This window comes from Anarhichas minor, unplaced genomic scaffold (assembly GCF_050575085.1).
Source record: "Anarhichas minor isolate MPS153535 unplaced genomic scaffold, ASM5057508v1 ptg000136l, whole genome shotgun sequence".
Lineage (NCBI taxonomy): Eukaryota > Metazoa > Chordata > Actinopteri > Perciformes > Anarhichadidae > Anarhichas > Anarhichas minor.
In genome coordinates this window covers 6,095,623-6,120,658 of record NW_027466582.1, presented here as the reverse complement: position 1 = coordinate 6,120,658, position 25,036 = coordinate 6,095,623, and the positions used below count along the sequence as shown (strand labels likewise).

The window sequence follows — 25,036 nt, the reverse complement described above, 5'->3', positions numbered from 1 at the left end:
AAATCTTTACCTTTTAGTTGTATTATAATAGATATAGAGGGAAGTGAACATATAATAGTTTCTTATGTGTCTACAATAAAAGAACAGTCGGAGTATACTGTAGTCTTTGGTAGTGTGGCCAACGTCAGTCCGACACACATGGATATCCATTGAGTCACAGAACAGCATCACTGAAAGCATCAAGGCAACTTTTCGAATGGAGAGACGACTCTTGAATTGAAGAGCTGTAACAAAACATGAGCTGAGCTCTTCAAAATCGCTGCTTGTTATCCCTCACATCACAGCACCAACCCAGCCGTGTCCTGTGGCTTTCGCTCCGGTCTCAAACCCATGACTTGGAGAACAGCAATGCTTGATTTAAGATGAATCCAAACAAAGGAAGCTCTTTTATTTATGCTTACTTACTGTCATCCAATATTAAATGATTTTAACTCCCATATTATTACCAAATTAATTTATACCACTTTGAAGTATTACCTGCGTTAAAACACTTTTTGTGACTCGGCCAGCATTTTCTCCACGAAGTGCAGTTTTCTACTGTACTGCAAGTCTCGGGCCAGCATTTAATGCACCGAATGCATCTTTGTGACGGTTGATGAGCAGTTTCTGTGTGGAAGTGCTTTTTGTGCGCATTGGAAATGAGTTATGCACAGAAAGTCCATTACATTAGCTGCAACTTCGTGATGGGACATTCTAAAGAGGGTTCATTTTACACTTCAAGAAATAGGAAATGTGCAAGATGTGATATTGAACGCTGGATGATAAAAGCGAACGCCCTGTTCTAAAAGCAGGCAGAATAGAAGAAAACATGACCAGCTTCACAGGACTGCAATCGTGTTTATTTCTCCATTGTTGGCATCTAACTTAGAATGCACATCAAATGCTATTCTACAGGTAAAGGACCTGCATGCAACTTGAGTAAATGAATGATTTATGTACAGACATGTTTTTTTTTTTTTATGAAATATGAAAAAATACAATGTTATCCAGAAAATGGTGCTTTAATATTATTAGAAAAAATTAAGACATGGTGTTGTGGCGGATCTTAAAAATGAACACATGTATTTGCTTTCTCTCCTTATTAACAATCTGCCCACAGGAGTCCTTTAATATCCATTTGTGATGAGGTAATATATTAACACTATTTGTCAAAGAAAAATGCCTTGTTTATTTAGAGCTGAGTTGCCTATAACAGGTGAACGTGGTGTCTAATTGCACATGCCAATATCAAAAATACACTGTGAATTTAAAGTCATGAAGACCGGCCTCCCAGAGATGATTGCGTGTTTTGTATTGCAATAACATACCAAGCACCTGGCAAAGTCATCAACACTAACTGCACCGTGGGTTAACATTCGTTTATGTACCATCAACCTGCAGGAATAGGTTTCTGTTAGCTACTGTACTGTAGTGTGTGTATGTGCGTGCGTGTGTAGATGTGTGTGTGTTGGGTCATGTGGATGGGTGTGTGTACCTGTACTTTAGTGTTGTCCTACAAATGCTATGTACATGCATGTATGTCTTTTGCAAAGACAGCCTCAGCCAACCTTACTCACTGATGATGACCCACAGAAACGACACATGTTCTCCTCATCAGTGAGAAAGGTGGTCAATGCATTGATGGTGGGAGAGAGAAAGGAATTTGGCTTCCTTCTTCTCAAACTTCGATGATGTTGATAGACGGCACAGAAGGATGAAACTGCAACAGACAAGATAGATATAATTCATAATTAGTCATTTATCTTTCTCCTTTACAATAAAGACATATTTTGATGATAGAAGACAAATACAGTGTTACAGTAACCTATATCTGGCAGAGGAGCCATGAACCCAGCTAGTATTATTTAAATGCAGGAAGACTCCTAATAATCTACATTCCACTTTAACCACTGCAAGACTTTGGCATAATAAAAGTAAAAAGGTGATTTTATTGTTGCATTTCACACCATTGTTGAGTAATATATAACAGATTTATGTCGCTATGAATGAAATTAGAAATATATTTCGAATAAAAAGGAAAATATGAAGTCATTTTGTTTCAACCCGTGAAAACAGTAACCATTTATTGTGCTTGGTTTGATATCAGATTTGGTTTTACTTTAAAGGAAAACGTCTTTCTTAATTAAACATACACAAGTATTCTCCACATGCCTCCACATGCAAATTGCGTTTTCTAATCAAATGTCAATTCATGTCTTGCATTTTAATCACGGGAACAGCTGGCTGCTTGCTGTTAATCTATTTTATGTGAGAATGTGTAGACGAGTAAAGCACAAGAGAGGAGGTTCCAGTCGGGTCGTCGTAAGCCAACTGAAGTCTATGTGGACCTGCTACACATACACCATCACTGGGCGATGTTTTAGTTATTGATCAAGCACCATCTCCCAATAAATCCACCATTAACCATGGCATATTGGAGCTCTTTGTGTTCCAGCCTGTACAGTAGAACTAGATGTACCTGCATCCTACAAAACTACACTAAGTGGGCCCTTAACAGCAATGAGAGTTGGCTGAGCACAATTCGCAGATTACATCGTTATTCACTGGAGGAGATTGTTTCTGCAGGGAGGTGCTTCACAAACAAAACAGAACATTTTAACAATGATAAGAGTGACGATGGCTGAATTCCATTTAGCTGCTTCAGTTTCAGGGTCGAGGTGTTTGTGTGTGCTGGCTCACCGTCACTCAGAGAGTGTGTACACGTACAGCATGCTTGAAAGAGCCTTTATGTGTGCGTGTATTCAGAGGAGTCACGCTCACCTTGCTCCTCAGCAGCCCTCCGCTGTGGTGCTCCGGCGTGCTCCTCTCTGACGACGGCTTGGCCTTCTCCTTGCTGTTGCTGGAGTCGTTGTCCTTGATGATGTCATACTGCCGGCAGAACAGGGCGATGACGGCTGCGAGGAGGTGAGGGATGGGCACGTGTGCAACACACACACACACACACACACACACACAAATGACGATAGGAATTCAGTGGTGGGGCGGCAACTGTCGCTCACAGACATGTCACCACTTCTTCTAACTAAGCATGTTGAAAGGCCATGTTGATAATGGAATTCTGCTCCCAAGGGAGCGTGATGGCCGGGCTTTTATCTGTAGGCTTGGAAGGCAGTAATTCTCTATGGAGTTTGCTTTGCTACCATATTTAATCTGCCAGATGCAGTCCTGCCTCCAGTTTACTGTGTGCTCACAATTAACTTCCTTGCTTCACCGAGGTTTACGAATTTCTATGAGAAGGCTATCATTAAATATTCAATAACTGATCTGGGGGTTGCGGTAATGAAAACTAGGGAGCTGTGAGAAATAAAAGTTATTCATTGAAATTATTTTTCACGCACGCATCATGTAAGCGCTCTGCAATATTGCAGCTACATGTCATTGTGAGACATTCATGGCCAACATCTCCACTGGTTTGTTTGGTGGTTAAATTACAGCATCGTTTGTGTAATTTGTGACGTTTACATTCCAGTTTATTGTAATGTTAATTTAATGTGATTTTTTTACAAGGTTCACAACATTTTAAGCACTTTTAGAAACCAACAGATCATCGCTACGCAGACACACTATACAATATAGCAGAGGAGATTGCATTGGGTTGAAGCAATTTGCTTACTACTTTATCATTTCATTCAATTTATTCAGACCCAGACCAGTGAAAGTTAACAAAATAAAAAAGATAAAATGACACGGATAGGACAAATAAATCGAATAAGAAAAGGAATAAACAAATACATTAATAAATGCAAATGTAAACAACTGTCTTTTGTAGATTGTGAACGTTTGGAGGTGCTTGATGCCTCATAACTTGCAGGGAATAAGCTCACTTTAAACTGGACTGGCTGCAAATGTGCAGTCCATGATGAATGTGCCACATGAGGTGTTTTTATTCTTCCGCTGCCACTCTTCACAGCCTCCATGTTACTTTGGCTACTCTCATTGGTATTATTTAACATCTCACTCTGGTGCTCGGGGGTGGGAAACCCCGCTCCTGGCAGCCTGTCAGATGTGCCACTTCTCATCGTCCCTCAACACTTCATTAATCAGCACACTTCCTCAAAGGAGTAGAAACTCATACATGGATGGAGAGCTTGGTTACAGAGAATGCTCAGGAAAGCGTGACGTTGTTTTGACATCGCTGTTGCAAAAAGAAAAAGCCTCAAACGGATGGGACATGCAGAGCTGGCAGATTTATTTTTCCGTTTTTTGGACTTTAACTTCCACTTAATAGGGATCCTATAGGTCTTGATCTGGACGACTGTCCATTCATTAGCGTCTTATTGATTGGTGTGTCAATGTATTTATGTAACTACAAGATAATCTAGAGTGTGAAAGCTCTGTCAGGTGAGCACCATTAGTCTATATATCATTGAGGCTGACAATAAATACAAACAAGTTGCAGTTCCTATTGCAAAAATCCAATTATCTTTTAGCTTATTTAGCAGGATTTTAATGTAATTTCTTCATTGACAACAACTAATCAATATGCAAGTGTTTTTACCCGTCTTTCCCTTCGATTTCTTTCTCTTAAGACGGAATCATTATTAACCAAACTCAGTCTGCAAACCTACCTGCCCACATGACCATGACCACCACGATGATGATCATCTCCCCTGTTTGTAGATGACGGGACTTGTCCAGACCCTGCACAGTGGGGTCATCTATGAGAGAGAGCACAGACGGGACAGGTGCAGTCAGCACAGACTCCTAAATACTACTGAGAACATTTGGTCCTAAGCTTTTTTACATGGAAGGGACAACATATGAAATAGATTGATATGCAGTCCAGTTGAACAAAATCACAACCAAGGATTGAAATAACACCCTGACATACTGTCAGTAACAACTGAACATTGACTTTTACAAAAGTAGCATTAGTGACAGAACTCTTTACTGGATTTCCTAATAATGTAAGATCTTAAACCCTCATTCTGTTGCTAATGACTGGCAAGTGGACACTTCCTTTATCTCTCATGACTGTTATGCCATTTAACAAAAAATGTCAGAAAATGTGGTTACAAATCAGTCCGGTAGCATTAATCCTCCTTTAAGTGGATTGACTATGGGCCTATTTCCACTCCCCAAACTATCTCCTAATATCTTTTCTGTATGGAACTCTTCCAGAGCACCACTCTTCACAATTGCCTCTTTTAGTGAATCAAGTTGTCAAGAAACTGGCCCCTGAATGCCAGACTCTCCGCTCTCTTCACATGATGTGCTATTACGGATTGGGGGCAATAATGCTGCCACGTTTTTTGAAAGTCTCGGTTAGTTGTGTGTATGGGAATGTGAGTGGAGACGGGGACGAAGTACATCACAGTGGAAAATAGCTTCAAATGACAGAAAAGTCCTCGATATTTATATGTATTAGCAAAACAACGTACATCGGGCAAACAGCGCAAGCCTCTCACAACTTTCCACATCTTCTTTTCTGAATCATTTCACTTGACAAACGTTTATCTTTAGGTCAGGACGGAAGACTGATTGTGCCTTCCCATTGTACAGTGATCTGTAGAGCTGAAGTCAGACTGTGCATTACACTTCGATGCCCGCTCAGGACTGAGGTCAGCGCAAAGTATGACTGGTGCCTCCTGTGAGTTGCACTCCACTTTATTTATCCTACATCTCTTCTATCTGTCTGACCCTAACCAACTGAAAAATAAAGTAGTTCTGCATGTATAAAAAAAGGAGTATGCACAGAGAAACTACTGATAGGAGGCTGTTTCAGAAAGGAATTGACCCTTTGGGGCTTCTGTATTCTGCAACACTCTCCAACTGTTTACTGTTTACCATTTTCTAGTTGATCTAATGACTATACTTCATGTTGATAAAAAGTGCTTTTGTACATGCGGACTGTGTGTTGCATGCTGATATGCAGTATTTCATACCACAGAGTGAGTGAATATGACCTGAATAACATGTCCTGCTGCTGTATCATACATATTTCATGTTGTGGCGCCGCACTCGGCTATGCCGTGTGATTCTCTGCTGTAGCGGAGGATGAGCAGCTTGTGGTGCCGTCGGTGGACCAAAGAGTTTGTTTTGAGGTAATTAGTTGATCCTTCCTTCTGCTCCCCCCAAATCCCACAGTGTTGTTTGTGGCTGTGAACTGTGTCGGAAAAACCCTGTCGCAACACACCAGCGGTGCTGTACCGGTGTCACAAAGATGCGACATTGGGATTTCCTCTTGCATTATGTCTCCTACAAAACTAAGCAATTTAAAAACGTGATTTAGACTACAGGTGAAAACAGTGCTGTTCTAATGTATATGTATATAAAACATGAACAACAGATGGAAAACTGTGAGTATCAGTCAAAGTCAAGAGAACATTTTGCTGGAAGCAAGCCGCGTGCAGCGTACCTTTGTCTCAGTGCTGTTTATGGGAGAGCCTAGGTGTAGCTTCTGACTCAGCAAAGACAGTTTGGCATCTCTTTGAAGTATCACTGTGTCTAAGAGGACCACCTACCTAGTTAGATTTGACTGCTCAGGGCATCCGTCCTTTGAAAGTATTTTTTTTTATTCTCCTGTGTGAAACCCTTTGACAGCTCAGTGACAGCAGGTAGCATTTGTACCGCCTTCGTGTCTTTTATTTGGGAATCATTTATATAACGTATCTGGATATTTTTTGTATGCACTGTGGCATCACATGCTAATGAATACAGCTCCCCCCCCCCCCCCCCCCCCCCCTTTAATCACAGGTCTCCCCGTCTGTAAGCAAAAAGAGAATCACTTTCAGTATAATGAATCGTACATTAAATCGCTTATATTTCAAAAAGTCCCTTCATTATGCTGGAATCATACCGCAGTGAAATGTATTATATTTGAGTCCTTCAAAATATGTTTAGTTCGCAAATGTAATACAAAGTCATTGCTTAAATTAGTGGAATACTAACAAACTGCTGACATACAACAAAAATGAATCTTAGAGAAACTCTGACAACAGCACAACCTCACTTTTGAAGGGCAGGCAAAGCACACAAATATATACTCTGATTAAAAGCTTTCCGCTGAACTAATGGAATTGAAGTAAACATTGGAAAGACATATTGATCCTGGGAGAAGAAGAAAAATCACAGTAGCTTATTTAAATTCAAATTCCCCAGCAACATGTGGCGTATGTCTTGCCAGGAAATACTTCATAAGAAATAGATTGGTTCTGAATCTAGTTCAGGCCAGGTGTACATTCAGTGGCACAGTATGCACCAATATGTAATCACATTGTCAAAGAGAATTGCATTGAGGAAAAAATTAAAGCGTTATTGATTCATGGGGTATCATAGCTCTAGCTCTTAGGAATGCCTGGAACATACAATCAAAATCAATTTAGTCTCAATCGGAGGCACTTGGCTGTGACAAAGGATCTCTGAAATGCCTCTGTGATGCTGCAGCCAACTAGATTAAAAAGGCCTTTTAAGGAATAATGCTCAACAGGAAGATCCTGAACAAAAAAAATTCCATATTACATTAAGGTGCATTAGGTTGTATGATGAATACATATGCTGCTATTTTAGGATGGAACTTTGTAAACATCCGTTCAGAAAGTGCAAAAGCTTGTCAAGAAACACGTTTATTTGTCATAAAACAACGGACATTCCTTTTCAGGGGTTGTGAGTCAATATCATGGCTAAAAGAGGTGTCTCAAACCAGTATGTAGGAGAATTTAATTTGTGTACTTGATGCAGTTAAAGTATATTTCCAAAAGCATATCTGCTTTGTTTTAGGACGTGTCTCTACCTCTGAAGTGTGGTTAGTTATGTGTTGCCGATGTTGTTGTGATCTACTTACTGCCTGTTACTTCTTTATGTTCTTTCACTGATTGCACCAGTGGGGTCATTTTAAATCGTTAATTAGGTTACTTTTTGCAGACAACATCAGAGTCAAAATATACGACGACACAGTGTCAAACATTAAAAGAGAAGTTGAGTACTAAACTTGACAAGAGTTACGTAAAGAAAATGGGATGGGCCTTTGAAACTGGGCCATGAGAAGTCAGCAGTGCTGGCCTTAGATTTATGCAAAGCTGACACCGATTGTTTCTACTCTTACAAACACAAACTCCTACAAACGCTGCTCATCCACTGAGTGGGCTGTTTTTTTTGACCCACTTGGATGACTCGGTCAAATCCTCATTTATGTTGCACATTGAGTCTTTTCCAAGAGTCTTAGCAATTGCCATAAATCCAAAGACTTATGCAACATTGATCAGGATTCGACCAATGTTGATGGTTAGTTAGGTTTCTTATGTCCATTGCTTTTAACTGTGTAATGTCAGTGTCTGTATTAGCTGGATGGACGGTGTACAGGCTCTTATGTTGAACTTGAGCTTAAATTAGTTTCTTTCTCTTTTGCCGATCTTGCAAGCTTAACAAATAACACCAAACCGGAGTCAACTGCAAGGAAACGTCAAATGATTCACTTGCATCTGCACTTCTCATAATCATAAACTTAACCACACCATATGATTAAAAAAAAAAAAAACGTTTGAAGTATCAGACCGGTTTCTAGACCAATGTCAAATGTAAGCTGCCATTATTGTAAGAGCTGATGTATTTGGCTCATCCCATAATCATGGCTGACACAGAGAAGATTTGCAAAGGGTCTTTTTCTGAAATGTAGACTCTTCCCAACTGCTTACAATACAAAGCAAAAAGAATTTGAGAATTTGAGAGCTACTGAACTTATTCTCTCTTGGTGCTGGTCATATTTCCTCAAGCCCATGAGCATAGACAAATCCAAAGTGCTTCAGAATGTGTCCAAATCCTGATTAGGCACCCAGAGTGATATAGAGTTGCACAAATTCAAAGGAGCTTGCCTGCAGCCATGCTTGAAGAGTCTGTCAATAATGGATTGGTTTCTAGGAGAAGATAAACCTGCATAGAGCCGCCTCGGACGTAACGCTGTGAGAGGAGGCTTCAGGTTACCTGCTCTAGCCTTTACTGTACCTCATTTTCAATGTCAGCGTGCTTAAAAGCATTCAACAGCCAGAAGAGGCTTCAGAGCAACAGCAGGAATGCATCTGTAATTGGCTGCTCCTGTCTGTGCCCCGGGGGGGGGGGGAGAGACGCCTACGGCTGTACCATGCACTGTAGAATTAAAAGCAAAGCATTGCCTTACATAACACAGTGAGAGGCCACACTGTGAAAAGATTGCTGCAGTGACCAGTTTGTGACCTTATCCTACTGCATTTTGCCAAACTTCTTAGCATCTAGTTGAATTGAGGAGAGACTCTAAACAAAAGAAAAATCAGCTAACAAACTCAAACAATAGCTCACAGTTAAATTACCATTTTGTTAATATTTACAAATCCCATAAAGACACCAAAACACACAATTATCATCAATTATAATAGTCTTTAAATCACATGTTTTGAACACAGAGACCCATTTTTTCAAATGAACTTTGCCATATAGGTAACAGGTAGCTTACCTTGATTGGAGCTGTTTGAGGGGAAGAGGTCTGTCTTCTTGAGGGTGCGAAAATGGACCTTCTTGCTGGCTTGGCTTTCCCCATAGAGGCCAATTGACTGGACCTGTATGATGTAGTCCGTCTCCTCCTCCAGGTCCCAAAGGACACAAGAGCGGCTGGTAGTGTTGACTTCCCGGATGAATCTCTGCGTGTGTCCTTCCTGCCTCTGGGGTTTGGAAGAGGGATACAATAATCAAAACATTGGTCAACGGGGTGATTGACCTACAATGTGTCCCTAAGCAAGACACTCTCCTCTGTAAAGAGTTTCGTAGTATAAATTTCATCTTCGTAGCATCATACAAAAAAGCTAAAAACAATCATGTAGCCTACCTATTTTTGGGCCGTGATAATGTGAGACGGAGGTGACCAACCAGAAAATATTCAAGGTGTTGGAGAACGTCATGCTGGGTACTTCATCATATTAACAGTTGGCAATGTTGTCTCACCATATGGAGTCTTGACTGTGGAGTCAATATTTTGATTAATTTAAACTGCAAGTGCCTTGAATCACAAGCTTTCAGAGTCTCAGACTTTGTCTTTGACCTTTCAGAATGTTATTGGTGCAATAAAGACCCAAAGCTGTGAGAATTACCCCTCCTGCTTGCATGCAGAGCTCTCCTCTTGGTGAGCTCTCTATATCTCTCCTATCTGCACTTGAAGTGGCTTTGGGCCAGATGTCTGTGTGTTAGGGCTCTGCTTGACTGAAAGATCTGATAAAACAACTTATTCTCTGTGGACATTGAATAATGTCATTCTTACACCGCCATACCAAACGTGTTCCGATTCAGCAGCATATCATGACGAACGGCCGTTGAGGTGTCGTTAAATAGTCCATCAGCCTCACTGACTTAATAGCAGCAGAGTTAAATGGCTGCATGGTGTTTTGAGTTGCATAAAGCATAAACACGATTCCGGCACCATATGCCATTTAGCCATTCAGGATTAGCATTCATTGGTTTACCTTTTTTAAGCCTTTGAAATCTTTTTAGCCTAAAATAATGCCGTTTGGCAGCTTCACATAGTCCCGCTGCACCCCTTGTTTTCTCTTCACAATTTGTTTTATTCTGACTCCAGGCTTGAAGGCAAGATTTAGTCTGCCCTTTTTCATGCTAAGCAAAGCTTTAAGGGGTTTCTAAGAATATGCAGACAATAACACATCTTTATTCACCCGGGAACTTGTGCATACAGTACGTACTCAGTATGTTGGACAAACGATACGAAGCGTTTGCTGAGCACATAACAACCACCTCTATGGACTTCAGTCAGTGAATATATTATCTTTTCATTGCCCGAAAAATCTGTTTTCAGTCGTTCACACCCGTGTTCCACAGGCCATTACAACCGTGTGACACTGTAGAAAATGGATTCCAGGTGCACGTCCTCATACTGGCTTCATGGTGCGCCAACAGAATTTCAACAGGACATGACGAAGGCTCAATGCCAAACCACAAATGGCAAGAGCCAAAAATAAAACAAGTGCACTATTCTATAACACTTTCCATGATTCCCATGTATATAATACATTATAAATACACTTCTAATGCATTTTAATCTGCATAAAGCCCTGTATAATCTTATAAGGTCAAGTATCATAAAACGTTGTAATTGTTGGTCACTCACTGACTTTATTTTTGCAAGGCTCATTGTGTATTATAACTGTCAAAATGTGTTGTACAATGTTTTGCGTGTTCTTAATGATGTTTATTTCCCTACACATAAAGAAAACTGAGCATTTGAGTAAGTTATAATGCATTATAACAGTGATTATAATGCATTATAAAAAGATTGGAAAGACAATGGGAATTATAATATACAATGATCCTTCCAGAAAAACAGTAATTATGAAGTATTTTGATACTTGACCTTATAAGTCACGTGTTAGGATTATTGCTATTAATGTTTTTAATGTGTTATACAGTGCTATAAGACGATTATAATGCATTATATACATGGGTGTCATAGACAGTGTTATCCAGTTGTCCTGCTAACCTATCCACACTCTCCCAGATGTACATTAGAAGTTCAGGACTTACCTGTTGCAAGATTGAGAAACCAATTATTATATCTCCCTCTGGAACCTCCCAGGAAATGGTCGCCGAGTCGGCCCGCAGGTGCATGACGGAGACATTGACGGGAGCCGGCGGCCGATCTGAAGGAACGGAAACAGAAATAGAGGGGTCTGTTAATCCACCCACTAGATATTAAATTATCCAAGCCATATGTGTCCACACCTGCACCTGGAAAGTCTCAAGCATTGTGTTGGCACTCTGAGCTCACCACAGGTGTCTCTTTTTAATCAAACGTGAAGTCTTAAAACTTATGTGGTCATGTTTGTAGATGAATTAGGAAACAGTAAATACAGCAGCACTCTGGGAAACCAGGCTGGTTGTGTCATCTTGGTACAGTAAACCGTAGGGTAGACTATGCTTGCATGTTATTGTGAATCTGCAGAATTAGTAAAAAAATCCCATGTGTAACAATAGATATGTGCATCAGATATGTAATATACATTTTTCATGTTTTTCCTCATTCCCTCTTAACAGCCTTGTCTGTCAACCTGACAACACAATAACCACACTGTCTATTTCACGTCCACCTCCCTCGGACAGGGTTACCTTTCTTCACCCTGTCGCTTTGCAGCCATCTATCATGATTTGGATGCCGGTGGAAGCTTCGATTGCAAAGTGGGACAAAAGCCCGAGAAGAAAAGGGGGGGGGGGGGGAGAAACAGTGTGGCAGATCTAATAGAGGGCACAGTACAGCTTCAGTCTCCAAGCAATCGCTCGGGTGCGATGGGATTGGCCGGATAGATGGGGACCTAGAGGCCATCCCCAGGGCATTAGTCATTAGCGTGGGTGTAATGGACTTTATGTGTTGTTGCAGAAAGTAACTGAAGCAATGTTGAGACGGTCAAGTGTGTGCAAATATCTTGAGCTGGTATGTGAAAATAATGAGAAAAAGAATAGTTTCCAATGGAGATGGCATCAGAGAACACAACATACTTAAATGCTTTTCCTAATGAGATGCAACGACAGTATCACAGCTGCTCATCAGGGGTAAGATTTTTAGTCACAGCGTTCTCTTGCAGTTCACTACAAAGGAAGTGTTAATTGTCCGTTTTCCATTCAATATGTAACCGCTTTCATCAACGCATATAGCATGAGCGCAATAACCCATAACACAGTTATCTTGAGATGACAGCATGTGCTGTACACAATATTTAATCCAAAAAGTGCACTTGAGAAAGAAAGATGAAATGATGAAATTGGGAGCCATTTCAAATGATTTGCCGTTTTCTAGCTCTAGGTCCCTCTCACATCCCTCTCCTCTTATCTCCCAATGTCTCCCTTTTTTTATCTCTCCCTCTCTCTCTCTCTTACTCTTCTTGCACTTCGTGTCTGTTTTTATCTCGGAGACAATCAATGATGGCCTCTGTGTTCGGTGCAAAAGGTGACATTGAGGCAGATCTCAAGACCCTCTGGTCAGACGAGGCTGTCAGTCTCCCCGCCTCGGCCCTTGTGGAGGGGGGGGTCGATGGTCAAACACAGGCATGAAGCTCAGTTCCTGGTGCTCATGACACGCTCAGAGATTGGTTTGTGGGAGGGGAGTGAATGAGATGAGCTAAAGGCCAGAGTATAGCTTAGCCTGTGGTAGGGAGGACAAGAGGAAATGAATGTTCCAACTAGTAGAGAGAGCGGAGAGAGAAGAGGGCTTGGCTGGTGGTAACACTGGTATCAAGAGGTCACATCTGTCTCATTTTGTCAATTTAATGAGAATATTATCTATGGAAGCAGGTACTAATGTGTTAGGATAGAAGTATACAGAAGGTTAAGAGGTAGGGGAAGTCAAGGGATATATTGTCCTTGATCTTTGGAGAGATATAGGAATGAGTCATACATATATTTACAATAATGGCTCCTGTGTCCTTGTTTCTAAATGACTTCATATTTTGTGTCATGAAAATGTAGAAAAAATATGTAATTGAATCTATTATTAGTGAATTCACATCACAACATGCTGGGACATTAACTTGCTGAAATCTAAAAAAGGTAATCAACAAATCAGATGTTTGCTTTGACACACCAGGATTAGATTCTCATTTCAAAATGCCCACAATGGACAGCATCGCGTTTCTAAAAGCCACACTGAAGCTTTTTACTTTTGCAACTGCATCATATACAATACAACACTTTACCAAAAATACCAAGGATGTTTATTGGATAAAGTCTAACTACTTGACGGGTAAACAACGTGAAGTTTAGATTGCCGCCGGCACGTGTCGCACAGTGCACACACTTCAGAATCAGGTGTGACATTAATCTAAAACAGGACACATTAATCTCTCCTGAAGCCTGTTGTCCTTTAGGTAATGGGGGTTACAGACAACCACGCATGGGCAAAAAGAAAAGCAGCCAGTAACCATGATGCATTGTGTCCTGAGTAAGCCCCACTCCACACTGCGTTATGTAAAATCGGGGATCAAACAGCAATAGGTTACAGCAGCCGAGGCACGTGTGTGTCTGTGCAAACAAATGGTAAGACCCTCTTGGGATGTGGGCGCACTGCCAGGATGAATCACAGCGTATAGCCAAAGCCCAGCGCATTAGCTGCTCCGCATCTAACCGGAGCGCACATAGCGACACAGTGAAAGTGCTGGTGAATCTCTGGATGGCTGACGAGACACGTGGAAAGGAGCCCAGTTTGATTTGTTAGAGCAAGGTATCTCAAATTTTGACCTCTATATTTGCTGGCGAAGCACAATTGTTCAATATATCCTGATTTACAATACACATGATTAGTTTATTGGTTGTTTATACTGTATATTCACAGAAGAAGAGATTGTTTTTTTCATGGTCAAACAATAACATTTTTGATTTATCCCAATAAGACAACCTGTGCAGCTTTTGATCAAACGCAGATGACATGTCATCCGCTTGATTCCGCCTGAAGAAAAGCATTAAGGTGGAAATGCATGGCCAATGCCCAAAGCAATAAATCTGCCTTTTTGTGTTTGCTTTTTGCGTCTGATGTGGGTTATTAAATGATAGCACTCATGAGCAAATACACAATTGCACCTCGGGAGAATCAGTTTAACTTCCTGTTTAAATGCCCTTAAATCTCTTCACTATTTGGGAAGAGATACAGTGTCTGGATGCTAAGCACACATCATTATTCAATGCATTTCTTTTAGAAAGTGTGAAAGCACAGCCAGCGACCTATTCTGGCTCCAGTTCGTATCAGAAATCTTCTGCAGATTGAATCCAGTTCTTTCTTTTGAATGATTTTCCAAACGGCTCATGTACTCAAAACAACTCATTTACTGTTAGAAGTGTGACAATTTGCTCCGTGACTGCAGATATTCCAGACAAAGAGAAGAAGCTGCTATACTTCTTCATTGACAAACAATGCCAATGACATAAATTAGTGCTCAGCTCATTATTCTGCAATAAATGTTAAATGTTCCAAATGATTGATTGCACAATAAACTCCCAAAGGTGCTTAATTCATATTGCTTCAAACACTTTTAAAAACGGAAAAGACTGGTTTACCAAGGTTGTGGACTGCAGTATTGATCATCTTTCACTCTCAATTACCTCTAAGCTGCTGACAGTTTGAAGGGCTGCTTGTTATTTAATCATTTTCTAAAATGTATAATGCCTTAGTCCCTTGAGAGATAATATATTCACTGACATCTTACAAATAAAGGCAATAAGTCATAACAGGTGCCGTGAATTTTGATGTGTTGCCCAGTGAATCTTCAAACGTCTTCGTCTGGATGCGTTTCAAACCCTGTCCTTGAAAGTCTAAATGTTCTCCTCTGCACAGCAGGAGGTTGTCGCACAGCTGCTCGCAGGCCCAAGTGTTGCAAATCGCCTGGTAGCAGAGCTCTTAAGCAATGTCGTGCTGGTTTTATCACAGCCGCAGCACTCTCTGCCCCCATATTATACCCTTCAAGAGCATTTTCTTCTTGTTTAATCTCCAAACTCCTTTCCCTTCTGAGATCCTGCCTTTCTTTCACATTTGTATTCATGTGGGAGCAGTGACTTAATGTGATCTGTGATTAAATATGTTACTCTACTTAACTATCTATCTATGTAGCACCAACAACAGTATGAATTAGCTATGTAGATGGTTAAAGATAAAAGGCCTTCGCTTTTCTTCCATTTTAGAGCCTCTCTACAGTAGAGCCACTTACTGTCCCTCCCTTTAGGTCAGAGGTCACTAATAGGTGGATCCGGACCCAGACGATGTATTATTCATAATTCATCCAGTTCAATTTGAAAGCTGACAGTAAATATTGTTGAGATATTATTTAATTGAACTTTCTTTATTTGATTTGACAGTTAGTTTTTGACTACATATATACGTTAATACAACTGTTGGCTACTTAAATATATATGGGAATAAATCATAGTGAAAGTTACACATTACTGCATGAGGAAATTCTCTCTAAATGGACCTTGTTTAATTTAGATTGAATACCGCTGCTTTAGGTACACTCTGTCTTCTTTCTCACTGACTCAGAGGCTGTGAGACGGCAGTGGGACCAGATGGTGCCAGTTTAAGGTGAAAGTAATCACTGGCCAAACCTCAAGGCTTTTCAGCAGCAAGCTAACATTAGTTATTCACAAAACTGTAAAGTTGTTTAATAAAGAGTGTGTACCATTCATTTTATTGGCTATAGTGATATGTTGACTGGTTCTACCCCCCCACTGGGGTCTGTATGTTTTGTTTATGTGTAAAGTGTCTGCCATCTGACAGCAGCTACATTAATGACAACATGAGTGAACATTGGCCCTCACTATGATGGATTCTGCTCGAATGCAGAACGTCTATTTGTCAAGAATGTGTCACAAGGTTTATGAAGAGCAGATTGCCAATTTGAAGAATGATATGAGCCTGGTCGTCCAAATAAATCCAATAAATTCTAATTCACGTGTGCCGTGTGCCTGAAGCTCTGGTTGTTGGGATTTATTTTCAAGCATGCTTGAGTGTAAATATTGTTACCCACAAACAGAGTATTTCTTGTCGGGTTTGAAAAAAATACTGTTTTTCTTGGGCAGATCGCGTCATACTAGAATTTTTCTCAATGACATCTACTTATTGGAAGCTAAATTCTGACTTAAATACATGGTCATCTGGAGCAAATGTCATGTTGAAAAGCATTCTTAATGGATGAATGAAACGCTTTGAGAACAAATCCTCCACCATTACGTTTTAGTATCAGTTTCAAAATATTTAAGCAAATTCCACTTATTGAATTAGCAAAGAGAGACTTAACTAAAATGTTCCTTTTCCTGCTTCGTTTAAATTTATATGGACAACCTCACTCTGAACCAAAGAAGCTTACAATTAATTTAGAGCTGCATCTGAATGTCACTGTGAATCCCACAGTCTCATCGCATGCGTGAAGCTGACAGTAATGAATACAACATTTATTTCCATTTACTTTGAAGCTCACTGCAGCAGCCACATTTATATTTATGAGTGTCATGTTTATTATTTTAAGTCTCTTCTCCTGCTCTAGACCAGCCCCCGTGCAGAACTCCGCTGAGATCAGAGATGCTTTTGTGTTTCACATGTCAGCGCAGAACATGTCAAAAGAGCTCTGGATATTAGTATCAGGCAGACAGTGCACACACCCACAGATACAGTCAAGTGCCAATCTGATTTACACAAGGCGCTATCGCATGTAAGACTCAGTTCCCTTGAGAGGCGGGGGGATGATAGAGGTAGACAGCTTGATAAAAAGACAGAGATTCGGATGAACACATGCAGAGGCAGCAGATATTTCTGCTACAGAAATAGGAAAGATTCATTCACATTAAGACTGAAGCTGAGCACGCAATGGCAAGAATGCAAAATGATTATGGGAGTATATTGTAAATGAGACCACCTACAGTTGAATCAATCTCATGTTTGATCTCACTGAAGACAGTGTTGGTTCTGCAACTGGTTTTTCGATTATTATTATTAAAGAAATGTAAATACCTCATATATTTCGGTTTGAGCTTTTATATATTTTCACATTATTCAGTAGTGCCATGATTTAAGAATTACATTTTCTTTCTTTATTCAAACAAGATTGAGAGCAAATGCCTTTTGAGGGAGCAGACACAATGAGAAGAGGTTCGATGTGACTGTAGTGCAGATTCTCTTTTTTTGGAAATGAATGGCAGTTTTATTGCTGTAAACGTGCTTACATTGTTTTTTGAGCAGATGCATAAGTAGGGCAAACTGCCAAGGTTATTCTAGCAGTTTATATATGAATCTAAATGTCTTGTTTTTTTGTAAACGATTCAAAGAAAGTAAAGGTGTAACAGTTCATCCTGAACCTCAACATAATTGCGATCCATTTTATACAGGTGTTAATGGCTGAGCGATAGGTAGGGGGGGTAGACCTGAGCAAAAATAAATGGTTGTTTAATGGTTATGAATGAGAGGTGGAATTAAGTGCATCACCAGGTGCAGATCCAACAAAAGCCTCGTTCGACTGTCAAACAGCTTTGTAATACTTTGAGCATCGCTAATGGCGCATTTTACAAAGCTACAAAGTGAACAATAATCGATTTCACTCCTCGGCTACAGACGTTCATATACTCACTTGCTGCTACCAAGAACATGTCGCTGCCAAAAAGCAACAGGACCACGGAGTTGACCAAAAGAAGCAGGCGAGCCATGGCTCGGTCGGTATCGTTGCTCTTCTTTAGATTATAACGCAGATCTCCGGTGCTTGAACGGCAACTAAATCGCAGCAGTTCATCTTTATAGCATGTTGATGAATGAATGAACGGTTCCTGGCTGAATCGGGCTCGCAGCTGATCAGTAAATAGATAACCAGTGAAAGTACGTGACAAATGATGTCTTCACAAACATTTTGTCGAGCCTCGGCGGATTCTTCATTTAGTTTTTTTTTTGTTTGTTTTTTAAAATCCACAAGTCCTTCGTCCTCGTGTCCGAGTTAAATGTGGTGTCTGAAACTGTGGACGTCCATCATCCCCCGGGTGCGTGGAGAGCTCGCAGGTATGAACAGGTCGTCGATAAAATGACGCTCACAGGCTCGTCGGTCCCCTCGCAGACTGAGGGGACGCCGCGGGGCGATTCAGCACCATGGACAGCGGCTAAGTTGTTAGACTGCCCCCTCGTGCTCCGCAGCTCAGTCTTTACGGCTGTTTATTCACGCGCGTGGGGTTGGTAATTCCTGCAGTCCTTTCCCGGTAAAGTAGCCCGTCTGACCCGCAGGTTTCTAACACTTTGCGTTTCACCTCAAGTGCACGCGCAGCATTCCATAATTAATGTTCCACGTGTCAGCAGCAGCGACAGGATATACACGCCTACCGGAACACAGCTGCTATAATATTCCACTAGCGATACCAGAAGCTAATACGTATCCAACAAGGTGATGTGATGATATAAAGAGTGTTTTCATGTTGTGTGGAACGACAGGGACATTTGAGGGACATTCCCCGAGACAGAATGTTTTCTATGGCTGCAGAAAAGACCATTAAACATTAAACAGTGGTATTGTAGTATTGCTCTATACTTCATTTAACTTGTGGTGGGAAATGTAATGAGCATGAAGTGTTTTATATTCAGCCCATTTTCCGCCTGTGTTCTGTATACAACCCCTGTAGCAGGTCGCTGTGCTTCTCACCCACCATACACTGCGCAACCTCCCCTTCCTGAGACACACCATGCTATCAAGGAGATGAATCATGTTGATAAGCTGAGAGCATTGCCTCATGAGACAAGCATTTCACATCAGAGTGCTTGTCTATGCAGGGGACTCTGACAGCACATGCAGGCTACTTGCACTCTTTATTAATGACACAACGAAGAAGTCATCAAATGTGTTGGAGACTTGTGGGCGAATTAGGAATCAGAAGATGTGTGAATCCCATCATGCAAATATGATTTTATGACTGTAATAAAAAGAAGCAAAGTAACGCAGAAGACAGAAGTGTGTTGCCCCTTTCTTTGCCCGTTAACCACTCAAAACCTTTTAGTGGTCAAGAAAAGATTGTTTCCCTCTCTTTGTGGTGATGGTTTCGATGTGCTCACCAGTCCTCTGTGAGGTTGAGCAGACACATTTTTGTGAGGTTGAGCAGACACAATTACAGTAACTTAATTCTTTCAAGTAAATTATGCTGATTTTCAGATGAGAGAGGGTTCTTGGATGACTGTACTATGCTGGGAATTTATATTCTTCACCCCCCCCCCCCCCCCCCCCCCAAAATAATCCTCTTGCAGTCTCTATTGTGTCCTGGAAGATGTTCATCCTCGGATCCCACATTAAGCAAACGTACCGCAGAGTGATGTAGCACTAACCACAAAATCTTTAGTAACATGAGTCCAACGTGTGCAAAGTCTAGCATTTCTTGTAATACTTTAATCACTAGTTCAAGCGAATCCAGGAAAAAGTATTAGAGGATGTAAATGTGTCGTAAGTTACTTCCTTGCTGGAATACAACCTCTTTTATCAAGTCAAAAAACAACTCCATCACTAAAGAGCATCTACTATATCACTGGAAAAAGGCAACAGACAACGGATTCATTGTTTCACATGAATCGACACATTGAGGAACACCAGGAGCAGGAATGGAGGGAGCATCTTTCTGCATCATATTTCTCTTGATCAAAATAAATCTTTAAGATAACTTTCTCTGCAGTTGCATCAGAGTCCACTGTGATCAAAAGGCAGTCAGAAGAAAGAGCTGCTGGTCTATAGAATTAGAGGTTTACGCAGGTACCTCTTAATATTTTAAGTAAAATGATTTCATAATGCATCAAAGTGGTAGATCATCGTTGGGAATGATTTATAGCAGCAATGAAGGAAACGAGAGCATTTTGGAAGTATAACGGAAGCTTCAATCACACTGGAAAGTGTGCTTTAAGGAATTTAATGAACGGCTTACAATGGAGCCAAAACAATCTACACAAGCAGCACTCAGGCTTATGGCTTTTTAGTTTTGCACAGCAGCACTCGACGCGTCCTGCACTTCAATTCTGCTTCATTGTAATTTTGGGTTTGAGTTGTTTGTTTTCATCATAATTGCTTGACTGCACCAGTAGCCCCTGTTGCTCAGCTGTTTTACTGCGTTAAGGGAGAGCATTCCTTCATGGTGTGTGTAATTCAGGTAAAACACAGAGTTCTGCTAATTGAATTCAGGCTCTGTGCAAAAACACACAATTCTCCACGATTGGTGGATTTTCCCTCTCAGTGGGGGAGCATTACGTCCCATTTTTCTCAGAATTCCTTCATCATCCTTTCATTTAAAAAACGTTCTAACAAGAGGAAAAGTTAAATATACCAAAATGAACTTCACCTGGCAGGAGGAGAGACCCACAATGTTAATTGCTTGGTGTTCAGTGCCCAGTAAAAGAACCTGATAAGTAATGACAACGCAGAAAGATGGCAGGGATTTAATAAGACTGCAGACTTAGACTGTTTGTAGTTCATTTTGTCCATTCTCCTGATGACTCTTAGGTACTTACAGAATACGATTTGAATCATTATGCTGGATAGTAAATGCCAAATGGACTTCTCTCGTCTTCCGACCACTCAAAGCACTTCAACACTACATGTCATCATCCATCCATTCGCACCCATTGATACTCTGATGGCAGGGACTACCATGCAAGGTGCCACCCATCAGGACTCTATCTAACCATTCATACCCATTCATACACTGCAGGAGCAATTTGGGGTTAAGTGTCTTGCCCAAGAACACATCAACATGGACTAGCGGAGCCGAGAATCAAACCGCCGATCCTCTGATTGAAGGCTGACCTTGCTCCATCACTGAGTCCACTCCAAAAGGTTTCCTGGCTCGAGGATAAAGAAATTAAGTATTGGTCACCATTAATAAAATGGCATGACAGGATAAAGGCATATGGTCGCTCTCCCTCTGTGTGTGTAATCTGAGCTTCTCTGTGCTTAGTTTCCATAGCCGGGCTGACCGGGTGTGCCTTTTAGTGCATGTTACTGGATCTGCCCCACTGCCTAGCTCGGGACAGTTACAGCTGATCATGCCGTCCTTACCGATGCGCCCACTCTCCATTTCCCCAACGTTACCAATGTTAGCTGCTATAGCCGCCGGCTCAGCCGTCATCATGTTGAGAGCCATGTGGAGGCAATACATATGCTCAGAATGATGTAGTGAGCAGCTTTAAAGAAGAATGAAACACAGTTTACAAAATGCAAATTATTGAAAATTTCCATCTCAACTCCACTTTTACAACATATTCTTCTTGATTTTGCTTTGAATGTAAAAAAAAAAGAAAAGAAAGCATAGCGGTAGAGACAGCCAGCCAAGGTCAAAGCCACATACATGAATATGTACGTTGACTGTTGGTTCCGCCGGGTGAAGGGACATGGTGACAGCAGGGATCTTTGAAATGAGCAGGAGCGCAGTGCTGCATACTGATCAGGGATGATGAGTTGTCTTGTTAGTGAGCTTACTATGGACTCATGTTCATGACACAAGGTACCAGATGTTATGCAAGTCTGCAGCTGTGTGAAATGTAGCTGAGTGTTTGGTCCAGGGAAAGGTTTATGTGGTTGTATAGAATTGATTTAGCTGAGAGAATACCAGAATTAATTTATTAGGCTGATACTTCATATTCTCTTAAAACGAATGAAAGCATTCTGTCCTCAAAGGTTTAACAGTGGAGACAGGAATGTCCAAGGGACTATTAAATGGGTACATTTTAGCCCACATAGTGTAGACCAGCAGTATCCTTCAGTACTTTTTACTACAACAGTGCACATATAATTAAATTCCCCTGTAGTTACCGGTGCCCTTGGTTCATCATTGAGTACAACCATGGTGGTAAATTACCAGATATATTTGAGGGGGGGGTGGGGTTCCTGCTACGTCATGGCTTTAAGGCTTCCGACAGTAAATTAATTGACATAGACTCGTATATCAGAGAAAATATCAATCTAGCAGATGGTTTCCTAAATCTTTCCCAATCAGCCTGACAAAAAGTAAGCAGGCCTCCATAAATGACTCAGTGTGTGCTTTACTTTTGGCCTCACTAAAGTAAATTCCATTACAACGAATGGCTTCCACAAATTCCACAAGAGAGAATTTAATCAGCCTACTCTATATCTCTGTACAACATAAGCAAAGTAAAGAGTGCCCCTCTCAAAATCCATCTCTTTTTGTTATGTTACAAATGCTCATTTTGCAAATTGTTTCGAATACATCTTCTGTCATCATTTCAAGATCCATTGCATCTATTGGAGTAGACACTCTTGATTGATGGACTCCATTAATATAATGACATCAAAGCCCAGGAGAGAAAACATGTTTATGAGGAGCATAATCCCAATTGAACGCCGTTGAAAACAGCAACATTATTGGAAGATGAAAGCACATCTCTTTTCATCTGTGACGATGTGCTCGTCTTCATCCCAGAGGACAGCGCCGGGTTACCCTCAGTGGATGCTAATGACGTGTTGCCTTCTGCAGGGATCACTCATCAATCTATGAGCCGCCGTTTCCCGTCATTATTCCTCTCAGGCAGCAGTGATGAACAGAAGGAGGGGAGAGGGTGATTAGGCCTCCCAACCTTTACCCCACATGTCTTGTGATCTTGTGTTGACATTATGGCTCCTTTCAAGGTGAGGCTGCTTATCAATCCCACGGCAGTGTGAGACGTGATTAATGGTAGTTCGCTCGGTTCATCAGCTGACAGACAGATGTTGTAATGATCTCCGCCTGTTGGGTGGCTTTTTAAAAACTGTGAACAAATAGTCGCTGCGTCCCATAACATCTACAGTATTCTTCACTAAATGAAATCATGTCAGTCAAATCATTTGCTCGGCTTAAACGTCTTCCAGCGCAAAAAAACACGTGTTACAAGCAAAGAAAGCCAGACAGACACATAAAGACTTAATGAATACAGGTAGCTGTGAGAGGATCCGTGTGTGCACAGTGTGGCCCAGTAGTTAGAAACCAGAGCTGTAATGAATCAGACCACTATGCAGGATAGGATATGTGAGGTTGTACACAGTTTCATGGTACCAAAATACGATTTATGAGGAATGTGTGACCATAGCTGTGACCAAGAAATGTGTAAATATATCTAGTTTGAGGATGTGCAGTATGTTTTTAGGATGCATTTCCCTGCTGTATGTTGCATCCTCAGTAGTCAATGAAAACACTGCATTTAAGGAAAATAGTTTTCATCCGACTGAGGGGCTTGGTTGCATGTCATTCCATCTCTCTCTCTCTCCTCGTTTCCTGTCATAGACAGAACTTGACCAGTATTCTGCTGCCTTCATACGTCTTTAGTGGCACAACAGTCTCTTTGCAGGTCACAGCAGAGTACACCATGTTAAACTGTGTGACACTGACCTCTGCAGCATGACAGGAGTATAGTAATGACTTTCATTTTCTGCATTTCAAATTTCAGACTTTCTTTTACTAATGTGTATATTTGTTTTATTTATTAAGAAAATAAAAGTAACCACAATTAATTAATGAAGGTAAACATCCAAGACACTGCAGGTGCTAAACAGCCCAAACTGCCGTTAGACTGTCTGTTCTTCCATTCATAAGGAATATTGATATTAAATAGACTGCCAAAGTGGCAGCTATAATATGCTTGCATGCAGTTATTGTAATTGATGCTGCTGATTTAGAGCTCTCCTATTGTTGTATCGGTTGGAAACTCTCCAAAGTTTATGTATCATTTTTAAAAGCCTTTGCAATCGCTGTTACAGACTGTTTTGATGATTCAACAGGAAAGCTGCTGGCCAGTGTTGCATAAATATGAAGTCACTCCATAATGACAATTAGTATAAGTAATAATATTTCTAGACTTATGGCAAGTAACACTTACCGTGATGATGGTGCATCTTGCGTGTTACTTTTGATTCATAGAGAGTTGGTGAATATTTTTTTTTTCCGTCTTATTTGCAGTAGATATTATATTATATTAAAATAAAAATAAAAGTCTGTTTTCTCAACCACCAAATAACAAACGGATGTTTGAACACACAAACATGTGAAGACCTCAACCAATGTGGCATGTGAGGGCGTTCTAGCTGTGTGGCATTTAAGGAATGCTGACTCACACTTCCTGTTTCCTGTCCACTCAGGAAGTGGCAGGGTTTTACTCCTGGCTGCTGCGGCCATTCCACTTATGTCTTATCTTCAAGATACTGTCCGGGGCCCCAACGGATGGTTTAGCTATAGACGATCTAAACCACTGTAAATTTAGAGTCTCTTGCTTTTCAAAGCTTCCTTGAGGCAGCACTCGTCTCTCACACAAACCTGTCGTAAAGTTAGTGTTATATCTTTGAGTTGCTATCACTCATCACTTGCATTTTCCTCCATTCGCTATTTTTTTTAAACACAAGTTAAACTAAAATGAACATCCCAGACTTTCGTTTTGTTTGCAGAAGTGATTATTCAGTGGGATTATTGTGTTTGTACGGGGCATCCTGTGCATGCAAAGCCTCACTCAGAGTGCCGTCTTCTTTATAATGTGACACCGCTAAAAAAGCGTACTTAAGTGCATGATAGAGTATTTCAGTAAAAAGTTATTGTAACCTCTAAA

At 40.8% G+C, this 25,036-nt stretch overlaps 1 protein-coding gene across 3 annotated transcripts; it reads right to left on the bottom strand.

The window, feature by feature from the left end:
* Nucleotides 1-821: 821 nt before the first annotated feature.
* Nucleotides 822-24,524, bottom strand: fndc4a (fibronectin type III domain containing 4a). Of its 3 annotated transcripts, none has more exons than XM_076084566.1 (6): nt 24,317-24,524; nt 11,497-11,612; nt 9,425-9,629; nt 4,569-4,658; nt 2,761-2,894; nt 822-1,699 (listed from the first exon to the last, which is right to left on the bottom strand). In XM_076084566.1, the coding sequence occupies exons 1-6, from the start codon at nt 24,330-24,332 to the stop codon at nt 1,658-1,660; spliced, it is 603 nt and encodes a 200-aa protein (XP_075940681.1). In that variant the 5' UTR covers nt 24,333-24,524; the 3' UTR covers nt 822-1,657. The 3 variants fall into 3 exon arrangements, with proteins under 3 accessions (XP_075940681.1, XP_075940682.1, XP_075940680.1); XM_076084567.1 differs by lacking the exon at nt 24,317-24,524 and adding an exon at nt 18,069-19,659; XM_076084565.1 differs by lacking the exon at nt 24,317-24,524 and adding an exon at nt 12,079-12,634.
* Between the last annotated feature and the right edge of the window lie 512 nt (nt 24,525-25,036).